At 45.8% G+C, this 12,278-nt stretch overlaps 1 protein-coding gene across 12 annotated transcripts in view; it reads left to right on the top strand.

Annotated features, from left to right (window-relative positions):
- Positions 1–12,278, top strand: part of TANC1 (tetratricopeptide repeat, ankyrin repeat and coiled-coil containing 1) — a 327,768-nt gene that overhangs the window by 284,086 nt on the left and 31,404 nt on the right. For all 12 annotated transcript variants that reach the window (XM_081582806.1, XM_081582795.1, XM_081582801.1 and 9 more), the window contains 3 exons: positions 1,931–2,039; positions 3,312–3,434; positions 12,012–12,248. In XM_081582806.1, coding sequence (XP_081438932.1) covers positions 1,931–2,039; positions 3,312–3,434; positions 12,012–12,248 — 469 coding nt within the window. The remainder of the gene's footprint in view (positions 1–1,930; positions 2,040–3,311; positions 3,435–12,011; positions 12,249–12,278) is intronic.

Raw genomic sequence — 12,278 nt, 5'->3', positions numbered from 1 at the left:
CACACTCTATTCGGTCGTTATCACCTATTTGGGCGCATCATTTACCCGTACAGGCCTCTGTTTCCCCCAAGCAAACCAATTTGGAATCATGATACTCCATGATTCACAGGGTCAAACAGGTTAATAAAATAACTTAGTTACTCTTTCTGCATCTGGCATATGGTAAAAAGCTGGATATGTGTGAGCTTTGGAAAATGGACAGTAAGTGTGGGTAGACTTAGAAGGAGGTGTGTGATCTTAGGACCGGGAAGGAAGGATGTAAAGGTATATTCAGCGTAGAGGAGCTTGGGTACCCAATGACTGTGTGGTAAATTGTTTCCTCAGAGATGTGGGAAGCCATGTGCTTAGCTGAGAGCACCAGACACCTTTGGCCCAACCACCGAAGGGTGGGTGGTCATTACCTACTAGGGCCGGCCAACCACAGTACTCAGGTTTTGTGGTGGTCGCAGCTGGCATGGACACAGAGCTAGCAGACTGGGAGACTGAGGGTGGCTGAGCCCATGGGTGAGAGACTGGCCCTGATTAGAGTCATGTGGGACTAGCCCATTGGTGTGGACCAGGGAGGGCATGGAGCACTGGAAGACGGTAGAGAGTGGTTTCCATGAGAGCAGAGGAGGTTCTCATGTGAGAAGAGGAACCAAAGCTTGAGGTCTGGGAGACAGTGTGTGCAAGGGAGCACAGGGTATGTGCTCTAGACCCTTACAAGATGTTAAGTGGAAGGCTCAGTGGCAGTGTGGCCTTAACTGTCACATCTTCTCCTGTAGGATGAAAAACAATCTTGTGGTTTCCACCTGCCCTGATTTCCTCATCTGTAATATGATGTATAATTGAGAAACAGGCAAACATCTGGATAGATAAATATAATTTAAATGATGCATGCTTTTAATCCTCTAGATCAGCAATGACTACACATTTAGAAAACACATTTAGAAGAATGCTTTTCTTTTTCACAGTGTTTATCTTTTTCTCTACGACTAGCTGCTTTTTCTTAGCAGAACAAATTTTCACAGGTGTCAGGTTAATAGAAATGAAAATGATTCACCTCACACAGCAGTTGCTGCTGTTGGAGTAAGCAGCCCTTAGCATGTTTTCCAAACAAACTGGCCTAGATGAAGGCATGGAGTCCATGGGAGACAGAATAAGTTCTACAGACATGGAGGGGAAATGGGTATGGTGGCTTCTTCAAGAGAGGGCTAGTACGGGGATTAATTGGTGATGTCAGTTGAATGTCCGCCCTGTGCCCAGACATAGCAAACGTACTCATACAGCTTAGCTTTCTTACCCCTACAAGGAGCTGTGTTCCTTTCGAGCCTAAAATGCTAGTTGTTCTCTGATCATGAGCTATTTCTGCATGCAGCCTGGTTTTTCTTTCCCTTCCGTGGTAAGGTCTTGTCCTTTGGCCCAGGTCTACCCTTGGTGGTGATTGTACTGACAGGAGGCCTAGGGTCAGATCCAGTATGGTTCTGCTCCATCTGTCCATTTGCACATATCTGTCCTTCATCTGTCCATCCATCCAAGAAATGCATATTTGGGTTCTTACTGAGTCTTGGGCATTTGCCAGGTGTTGTGACCATAGCTGTGACTTAGACAAGACTCTTAGTCTCATGGAGTTTGTGTCTTTGTGAAAGACTTAAATTATGACAGAGTGATGGCTGATGAACACAGAGTGGGTGGTTCTACAGACAAAGACTTGCCCTGTCCTGGGGCTTCTCTCTGAGTCACTCCACAGAGAGAGAGTCCCGAGAAAATGACTTAAGGAGTAAACAGCATTGGCATCCTCTGTGAAGAAGCAGCTTTCCACCCATCTCATATGGTGATGCTGAGACACCAGCAGGAGAGTTCAGGGGTCATTTGGTGATGTTCACCCCAGGGGCCTGCAGGGAGGTGCACTGGGGTCTTTGTTTACCAGCCTTTGCGTTTCTCGTCCTAGGAATGGGCACGCTCTGCTGGCGTTCATGTTCTCACGACAGGAGGGCAAGCTGAACCGCCAGCAGACCATGGAGCTTGGCCATCACATCCTGAAGGCACACATTTTCAAGGTGAGCCCCACACCGCTGGAGGGACGGTTTCGTTGGTACTGCATTGAGGTTTTGGTTCTGGAGACAACTTTGTGAGCCCCATTCCAAACATGGCCCCTGCCTAAAAGTAACCATTGTTCTCACTTTTCTACCCTCTAAATCTCTTAAAGTTTCCGCTTCATTCATTCCCCTTTGTTTCCTTGTTAAATAGTTGTAGATGAGGCTTAGTTATGTGACCTCTGTAGTTTCTTACCACCTGGATTTTCTGATTGTGTCCTTGTTTCTTGTGGCCTAGTTTAACTTGTTCCTTTTTCCTCTGGATTTTTTATTCTTTGGTAGTTATTTTGAGCAGTTTAATCAGGTTCAGGTTTGATTCCTCCCTTACCTCCCCTCCACCCTAAATATCATAATTACTTTATACAGGTAAACCTTGTCATACTGCACTTTTGCTTTATTGTGCTTTGCAAATAATTATATTTTTTCTTACAAATTGAAGGTTTGTGCCATCCCTGCATTGAACTAGACTTTTGGCACCACTTTTCCAATAGCATTTGCTTACTTCATGTCTCTGTGTCATATTTTGGAAAATTCTTGTGATATTTCAGACTTCTTCATTGTTACTTCTTATGGTGTTCTGTGATCAGCAGTCTTTGATGTTACTAGTACAACGTATTGACATCTCAGATGATGGTTGGCATTTTTTAGCAATAAAATATTTTTAAATTAAGTTATGTATTAATATATTTTTTAGACAATGCTATTGCACACTGAATAGACTACAGTATAGTGTAAACATAAAGCTTTCAAGTGCACCGGGAAACCAGAAAAATTGCATGACTCACATTGTTGCTGTGGTCTGGAACCAAACCTGCAATATCTTCGAGGTCTGCCCATTAGAGTTAAAATGCTCTGTAAGTCTGTATGAGGTTTCTGGGGTCAGGACACATAGTGTGCTTGATGGGAGGCCATCAGCTATGACTGGTCTCTTCCTTCGTTAGGGACTATAAATGGTGATATCCTAACATTTATTCTTCCTTTAATTGATTAGAGAACCTCTATAAAGAGAAACTTTTTCCCTCAACTGCCATCCTTTCCGCCAGGCGGACAGTTAATGTAGCAAAGGCAGACTGGTTCCTTGACCCTTGGTTTTAGGGCAAGAATGCTTACAGGTCCAAGTCGTTTCTGTGCACGCAGGCTTTGCCTCGTGTTTAGCGGGGACCTTCACCCGCTTCAGACCCACGCTGCATGTGGGAGAGGAGATGTTGAAGCTGATTTGCTGCTGTTTTTTCCCAGGGCCTCAGCAAGAAGACGGGAATCTCTTCAAGCCACCTTCAGGCCCTGTGGATCGGGTACAGCACCGAGGGGCTGTCCGCTGCCCTGGCCTCTCTCAGGAATCTCTACACTCCCAATGTGAAGGTGAGCCACCCTCTGCCAAGGGAGCCAGACCCCCCCGCCTGACCACTGTTGCATCATCGGTCCTGCTCTCCTGTGCCCTGGGTGGTGGGCGAAGGAGGCTGGGACGCTTCTAAAGATGTGGTTTTCCTGGTGTGAAGCACACAGACGTGACTGCTGTGTTGCCGATTCTCTTCCACAAGTCTGGCTTTCACTGACGCAGCAAGACGTGGGTGGTCAGGGGCTGCTATGTGAGCTCATGGTGACTGTTTCAGAGTGGATGAGATAAGGGAAACAATTCACAAAGGAAACCAAAGGTTAGAGGGGGATTTCCAGGGAAAATGGACTTTTAAGGCGTCCTAGCTTCCAATCCGGACTCTTTTTATGATTCATAGGAAATTAAGCCCTGATGAGTGACAAAGGGATGGTCACACAGAGGGAAGCTTTACTAAAGGTTTTGTACACATATGTATTTATGACCACAGAAAGTGTATCAGGGTCTGCCTGCTGCTGAGCCGAGGGCTTCCTCACTCCCCATCAGTGGCTATCATTTCACAGTATTTTGCTGAGCTTTTCAGAGTGGCTTTTCCCTCCTCCGTTAATACAGTCTAAGAATCTAAAGCATACAGAGGCCAAGTATCTGCTTAAGGCAGCAAAGAGGGGTTAACTCCAATGGAGTGTGGGAACTACTGACTTAACATTATAGCTGTTTATAACCATCTTCGCCAGTGCAAAGGAAGATGAGATCATAATTGTCTTTGCGTTTAGATTTCTCACCTGCTTGACGTAGCTGCTAGACTCCAGGCCTTTCAGCCCCAGGCCCTGATGTGTTGGCTGCCTTCAAAAGCTCTGACATCATTTCCCAGATAGCCAGGTTCTCCCCTTCAGTCACCTCCTTGGGAAGTCATACCTGTTCTCTTGTTAGTAGCCCAAGGATGGCCTAACATTGTCACCAGGTGGTCAAGTGAAGCCCTAGAAGTATCCAAGAATCTTTTTCTTCTCCTCACTTTGGTTCATCAAACCCACCTGCCCCAGAGATGGTGCCATGGAAGAGTCTTGTCCCCACACCCCCTCCAGCCCCGGGGGAGCCTCTGTGCCTCTTGTCCCCTACTGTCAACATGTCCCACCCTTAGCACCTGCGCCTTGGACCTGTGTCTGGGGATCGAGGCCTTGCAGCACTGCCCCCTCTTCCCCCTTCCCTGCTTTCCTGGTGTATAGTGGTCCCCTGGATTCGTTCCAGGTCCTTCCACGGATACCTAAATCCAAGGATGCTCAAGTCCCATATATAAGGGCACAGTATTTGAATATAACCTACGCATATCCTCCCCTATACTTTAGATCATTTCTTGAGTGCTTCTAATAGCTAATATAATACAAAGACTATGTAAAGAGTTGCACACAGCAGATTCAAGTTTTGCTTTTTGGAACTTTATGGAAAGTTTTATTTTCAAATAGTTTTAATCTGTGGTTGGTTAAATCCACAGATACAGAGCCTACTAGTACAGAGAGCAGGCTGTATTTCCTTATTTTTTTTCTCTCTTTTTTCAATGGAAGTATAGTTGATGCAGGTTTTAAATGAACAACCTAATGATGTGATACTTGTTTTTATAGCACAAAAGGTCTTGTTAACAAATATCACCACATGTAGTTATAAATTTTTTTCTTACAGTGAAAACTTAAGATCTGCTGTCTTAGAAACTTTGAAATACACTGAATTATTATTGGCTTTGGTCCTGCGGGGTACATTACACCCCCCCTTGCTGGTTTTGGTCCCACAGGGTACGTTACATCCCCCCTTGCTGGTTTTGGTCCCTTGGGGTACATCACACGCCCCCCTTGCTGGTTTTGGTCCTGTGGGGTACATCACACCCCCCCTTGCTGGTTTTTAGAAGTGGAGAGTGTAACAGTGCTGACAGAAGGACCCAGCAGGGCTCTGACCTTGGGACGGCTCGCCCACAGCCCTACTGCCCGGTACAGAGCTTGGGTGTTGGTTAGAGAAAGGCCACCACCCCTCTGGTGGATTCAGACAAGGTCTTTGCAGATACAGAAATGCAGGTGGACTCAGTGCTGTTAGGGTTCCAGTCTCGAGAGGCAGAGGGCTCATTGGATTTCGGCTGGGCTCACCCCTGGACAGGGCGCCTGGAAGCAGAGCAGCCCTGGAGAACCGCTCCCGGGAACCCCTGTGTCCAACCTGTGCTCTGCAGAGGGCTAGGCTTGAGGGTTGTGTCCTGACTGAAGCCACATGCAAGTTTCATGGGGTGAAGACAGGGAAGCAGCGTTTGTAATTAAGGAGCACTAGCTCTAAGCTGCTGCTTCTGGTCAAAGGGAGCACTTCCTTTCTAGATAGAGTTACTCTGGAAAAAGAGAACGTGCCAAGGACATATTTCACGTGATGAAGAAATTGCGTTTCAAGTTTTTGTTTTACTTGTTATAGAAACTGGAATTGAGTTTACTGTAATAGTTTTATCTCTCATTTCAGCTGAAACTATATCTTTTGGCTTCTCCATAATTAATAAAATTCTGTAATATCAAGGAACAAAGAAAGAAAAATTAAAATGGAAGTATCTGTTTTCACTGTTTTAATGAATTATGGGCACAAAAGTTATTTTAATGTGGAGAAAAGTAAATGGGAAACGTCATACTCTGTTGAATATGCGTTTTTAAGACAATAAATTAAAAAGTACATTGTAATAGTGTAATGAGCTTGACCCACCTGGGATTATAAACTTTCCTCTTTAACATATTTGCAATTTTAAAAGTTATTCGTCTTTACTTTGTTTTATGGAATTCCAGTGTCGCCTACATCTAACATTATCCCCCCAAATTGTATAACTTAGTCACAGAATTTTAAGACTTTCTATTATCCTTCTGTTTCTTTTGTCTTTCAAAAAAAAGGGGGGGGTGATTTTTCACAGAATCTTGAACAAATTACAGTAATTTAAAATTATGCATTCAATTAAGGAATTTTTTTTTAGAGAGTATTAAATGTTGTCATACAGGAAAGGATGTCATTTTGAGCAATAATTGCAGTTTGCCACTTTGGTAAATTAAAGCTACTTGCTCTGGAGTAATTACTTGGTAGTTGAATTTTAATTTTGGTGGCATGCCCGTGATTTCTAACAATGTGATCTACAATAGCCAGGCCAGGCTCATGCAAGCCTGGGCTCTGGCTGGCCCTCTGGGGTCCTTGCCACCAGGGCCCCCAGGCTTCTGTCCAGTTGGTTGTTTTGCTCACATAGTCCCATTGGACTGGCTGCCAGCCACAGGCTTCCTAAGGCTGTGGGCTCAAGGGAATTAAGATTGTGATTCTTCTCGCAGCTGGAGGCAGGGAGGGGAGGAGATAGGAGTTAGGTGTGGACCTTGGCCTAACTTCCCTGGCTGAAAGGATGCATTTGTGTTCTGCATAATTATTAGGAAGCACACATTTACACCGGTTGTACTGATGAAAACCTCCAATGAGGAAACTGAGCCTCCCACTTTACTCCATGCTGGACAGTACCTCTTCTGTTCTTCGTGATCACATCATTTTACCTACCACCCTATCCCCTTTTTCATTTTCTTGCATTCATCCAATCCAGAGGTGTGTATAGGTAATATTGCCATTTCCAGTTGTTAAAGGGAGAGCTTCATGGTGGTGGTGACCAGAAGATTTCCATGTAGTTGGGAAAAAATATACAGGAAGAACCATTTTTCCCCTTCCCTAAATGACGAGTCATCTTAGCCAGAGCTGCTGCTTCAACTGCTGGACTGTGATACGATAGTAGTTAGTGGTATGCCCAGGGCTAATCTCTGCCTTACCTGCTCTGAGCCTCAGTTTTCTCACCTGTGAAGTGAAGGTCACTAAAGAACCTGCATCGTAGAGTGAGGGCACACCTCACTGAGATGTTGAAGCTCTTGGGAGAAGACTTGGCATTTATTATATGGTCAAGTGAGTTATTTTTAGTTGTTTTTCACTTTCTTTCTGGACACTGAGATCCTCCTGTAAGCACTTGAGAACTTGTGAATGTGCCTGACGGTGGTGGTGAAGGGGAGCTGCCCACAGGCTGTGATGGGTCCACACCTGCCCTCAGAGAAGCGTGAGGCCTCCTTGCTGCCCTGTGCTGATGAGCAGCCCTGGGGCAGTGGGGGCAGAGGGGCAAGCCCTCTGGGTCACCCAGTTTCTGGGGCAGCGCTCCCTCCTGTGCCTTCTGAGGGTCAGAGACTGGGGCCCTTGTCTCTTTTAAAGGCACATTAATCTCCCCTGGTGGCTCAGATGGTAAAGAATCTGCCTACAATATAGGATACCTGGGTTCGATCCCTGGGTTGGGAAGATCCCCTGGAGCAGAAAATGGCAACCCACTCCAGTATTCTTGCCTGGAGAATCCCAGGGACAGAAGAACCTGGCGGGCTACAGTCCACAGGGTCTCAGAGTCAGACACGACTAAGAGACTAACACTTTTCATTCTTTCCCCCCAAAGGTGATTATAACAATAGCAAGTAATAGTTATCTAGCACTTATAGGACGCTCAGAGCTGTGCTAAGTGCTTTGTGTGTGTGGCATGTTCATTTTTAATCTTCACAACAACCCGAGGAAGTGAAGCTGTTTTTATTTACACCTTTTGGGTGAGGGTAGTGATAGGTGCCCAGATCCCACGGTGGGAAGAATGCCTGGCACAGAGCAAGCCCACACTCCCTCCACAGGTGTGGTCCTCACCTGGTGTGTTTACAGCTGTGGCTGCCAGCTGGAACCACCTGGGAGCCCCGGGCCCCAGCCTGGTCAGAATCTCCAAGGTTGGGGTTGGTGTTTTGGAAACTTGAAGCTCCCTGGTGGTTTCACCAAGCAGCGGGGTTAAGAAGCGTGGGTTTGGAGAAGATCACAGACTGCTTAGGGGTGTAAGTGGTAAAAATACCCACAGCATCGCACCAACAAAGGAAATATTTTTCCCAAGAAGCAAATAGAGAATTGATAACAAATGCCTTTAGGAAAGTTCTGCTTCTGTGCACAGACCTTCCATAGACTTTTCTTATATAGTATTATGCAAGGCATTACTGAAGCAACACCTTCCAATGTTCTTAGAAGAGAGTTTCTGTCCAGTAGAATGGGGTGGTGTACTGTCATTTCCTTTGACAGCACCTGAATCACAGAGAGGTTGAGTAATTTTCTGAAAATCACACAGCAAGTTAGTTAAGAGGCTGATTGAGAACCCAGACTGTTTAATCCATCATCTTTTTCTTTTAGACTCATGAATCTCAAGAGGGGATGGGATTGATGGGAGAGGGGAGAGAGAGGGTAACTGGCGATCAGAGTCACCCTGTGAATTTACAAGCAGTTTCTGCCTGTCCTTTGGTGACCAGAGTCCATTGTGCCCATTGGTGATATTTTGTGTGTGTGTTTTTTTTTAATCCTTTTTATTTCTGTAATGTTGGTAAATGATGCCCCTTCTTTAATCTTTTTTAATATTTACTTGTTTATTTTAACTGCGTCAAATCTTAGTTGCGGCAGCGTATGGCTGTTCGTTATGATGTGCAGGCTTGTCTCTAGTTGTGATGCATGGGCTCAGTAGTTGCAGGCGGGCTTAGTCCCCCCCACCCTGCCCCCCTTTGCCGCCCCCCCCCCCCCGCATTGGAACACGAATTCTGAACCATTAGACCACCAGGGAAGTCCCTGGTGTGTGTGTTTTGATAATTTCAAAAAGCTGTTCGGGTTCTGCTCTGTATTCCTCTCACCCCAAGAATTCATTTCTTGGGCCTCGATAAAACCCCTACTGTGCCAGCAGCATTGTCCTATTCCTGCCACACTGTTGGCGGTTACTCAGAGGGAAGTCATTTTCTCAAAAACCCTGACTTTTGTTGGGCACTTACCCTTTTAAAATGCTTTAAAGTCCTGCTTGAGTCTGGTGCTGTTTTTAGGAGCAAACCGATTTAGGGCTGTAGAGCAAGCTTGGTGGGGATGGGTCTGCCTGCGGTTGTGTGGGGACAGGGACACCTCTCCTGATTTCTCCTCTCTGTATTTTCTGCCCTTCCGTCATGTGCTGGTTGGCAGCTGGGGGACACACACACACACACAGACACACACACACACATTCTTTTTTAGATTCTTCTCCCTTACAGGTTGTTACGAAATATTGAGTGTAGTTCCCTGTGCTGTGCAGTACAGGTCCTGGGGTTGATCTATTTTATATATAGTTATGTATATCTGCCAACCCCAGATTCCTAATGTATCTCCCCCCCCTCCCATTTTAAGAGGTCCTTCCTTAATTACAAGTGATGGTCCTAATAGTGGGAAGGAACTGACTTGTGGGCCATCCTCACCCATAGAGGGGCTTTGTTTCCCTCTCTTATCTGTGAACTTCTGTGTCTTAGAACCAGTGTCTTGTGCCGTAGGCCAGATGGGAAATGGAGCGTGTGGGGTAGGTGGTGGTGCTCGGGGTTGCTGTGTGTGGGTGATGTGGGGGGTGTGCGTAGGGGAGGGCTGGGAGCATTCTGTATAGAGTGGGGGACTTCTCCCTGGTGTCCTGGCATTGAAGCAGGCACTCAGTGGAAGTGATGCTTTGTCATGTGTATCTATGGAAAGGGTATTTATTCCTGGCAGAGGGAACTATACGGGAGAGAGGGGGAGACCCGGAGGTGGGGACCTGCCTGCCCTTGTTACGGGACAAGCATGAGACCCCGTGTGGTCACCTTTGCGGGGTGGTGGGTAAGTGAGGGGAAGAGTGCTGGTAGAGGAGGTCAGAGAAGCAGCGGAAGGGCTGGGTCACCCAGGGCTCAAGCTTCAGCGGCAACCAGTGAGTCTGCAGGTTTTACGCTCTGGGTTCTAACCAGTCTGTATGGTATCACTATTCTGAGGTGTGGTGTCACCACCAGAATAATAATTTATCACTTTGTAAATATTCTGTTAGCTACTCTTGTGGGCACCGTATCATTGAAATGCCTCAGAGTTTATATTCCTTGTCATCTTTCTGTATCCTCTAATGATCCCATGTGTCTCTGGTCAGATAAGAGACACAGTCTCTGTGGTTTTCGTACCTAATGGGCAGCCGGAGGCGGCCAGAGTCTGTCAGGGGGTGATTGATGTGATCAGGACCGTTGAAGGGGACTGTTTGAGGAAATGCAGTGGGCATCTTAATAGATGTTAATGGAATGTCATTTTTCCAATGATCTGGAGATTTGAAGAAAATATTAGTATAGCTATAATTCACATAAAGTATCCAATGATTTTATTTTAAAACCTATAGATAATGAATTTCCTTTTATATCTGGATCCAAGGCGTTCAGTGGGTGGTGGATGTGTAGCAATTAGTCAGAAAAACAGATGCTTTTCTAGGAGTTTTGTGCTGCTGACGGTCCCAAGCATATGAGCATTTTTCCGTGTTCTGCTCTTTCTTGCAGGTACAATTCCTTGTAAAGAAAAAAAATGTATGCTCTTATTTTTGACTTTATTATCTCACTGTTAACTATTTAATCCTGTGATGAGTATTTCATTGTCCTCCAAAATGAACTTTCTGTTTTTATTTGGATCAGACAGTGGTTTTCAAAATGTGATCCCCAGACCAACAGCACCTGTGTCACCTGGGGGGAATTCAGTAAACAGGCACATTCTTAGGCATACTCCCACCCCCACCAGACCTACTGAATCCAGAGGTCTGAGTCCAGAGAATAGACATTTCTAAATTTTTGTTTTTTAATTGTGATGAAAAAAAACACATCATAAAATGTATCATCTTAACTATTTTTAAAGGTAGAAATCAGTAGTGTTAAATATATTCATATTATTGTGCAGTAATAAAACTCCACAATAAAACTAAATCTCCACACCTGTTAAATAGGTCTTGTTTCCCCCGCCTTCGCCCAGCCCCTGGAAGCCACCATTCTATTTTCTGTCTTTGTGAATTTGACTACTCTATGTCCCTTATATTAGTGAAGTCATACAGCATTTGTCTCTTGATGGTTGGCTTACTTCTCTTGACCTAATGTTCTCAACAGCTTCCCTGGTGGCTCAGTGGTAAAGAATCTGCCTGCCAGTGCAGGACATGCAGGTTTGATCTCTGGGTCTGGAAGATCCCCTGGAGCAGGAGATGGCAACCCACTCCAATATTCTCGCCTGGAAAATTCCACAGACATAGGAGCCTGGTGGGCTATAGTCCATGGAGTCACAAAGAGTCAGACATGATTGAGTGAGCAGTGTTCTCAGGGTTCATCTGTGTTGTTACATGGGGCAGGATTTTCTTCCTTTTGAAAGCTGAGTGATATTCCAATGTATGTACATACCAGTTTTGTTTGTCCATTCATCTGTTGACCTTTTAGTTTGCCTGCAACTCTTAGCTATTGTGAATAGTGCTTCCATAACACGGCAGTGCAGGTATTTCATTGAGATTCTGATCTCATTTCCTCTGGACGTGTACCCAGAATGGGGTTACTGGATCCTGAGAAACCTCCACAGTTTCCCGAGGCAGCTGTGCCATTTTGCATTCTCAGCAGCGAGAACGTGCATGTGTAGGGCATACCGGTGCACACGCACGTTTAAGAAACACTGGACTAAAGGATATCACCCCTCTCCACAAACATTGTTATGATCGACAACTTCATGAGAAATTAATCTTGTTGGGGGACATTCTCCAACAGGTGAGCCGTCTCCTGATTTTAGGAGGGGCCAACGTGAACTACAGGACCGAAGTGTTAAATAACGCCCCGATCCTGTGCGTCCAGTCTCACCTTGGCCACGAGGAAGTGGTCACTCTGCTTCTGGAATTCGGCGCCTGCCTGGATGGCGTGTCGGAGAATGGCATGACTGCCCTCTGCTACGCGGCCGCTGCAGGCCACATGAAGCTGGTGTGTCTGCTGGCCAAGAAGGGGGCGAGGGTAAGCAATAGCCTTCCCTGCAGAGGGGTG

Source organism: Giraffa tippelskirchi, chromosome 3 (assembly GCF_054371585.1).
Source record: "Giraffa tippelskirchi isolate mGirTip1 chromosome 3, T2T-mGirTip1v1.2.pri, whole genome shotgun sequence".
In the NCBI taxonomy this organism is placed as follows: domain Eukaryota; kingdom Metazoa; phylum Chordata; class Mammalia; order Artiodactyla; family Giraffidae; genus Giraffa; species Giraffa tippelskirchi.
This window is presented reverse-complemented; position numbering and strand designations above follow the sequence as displayed.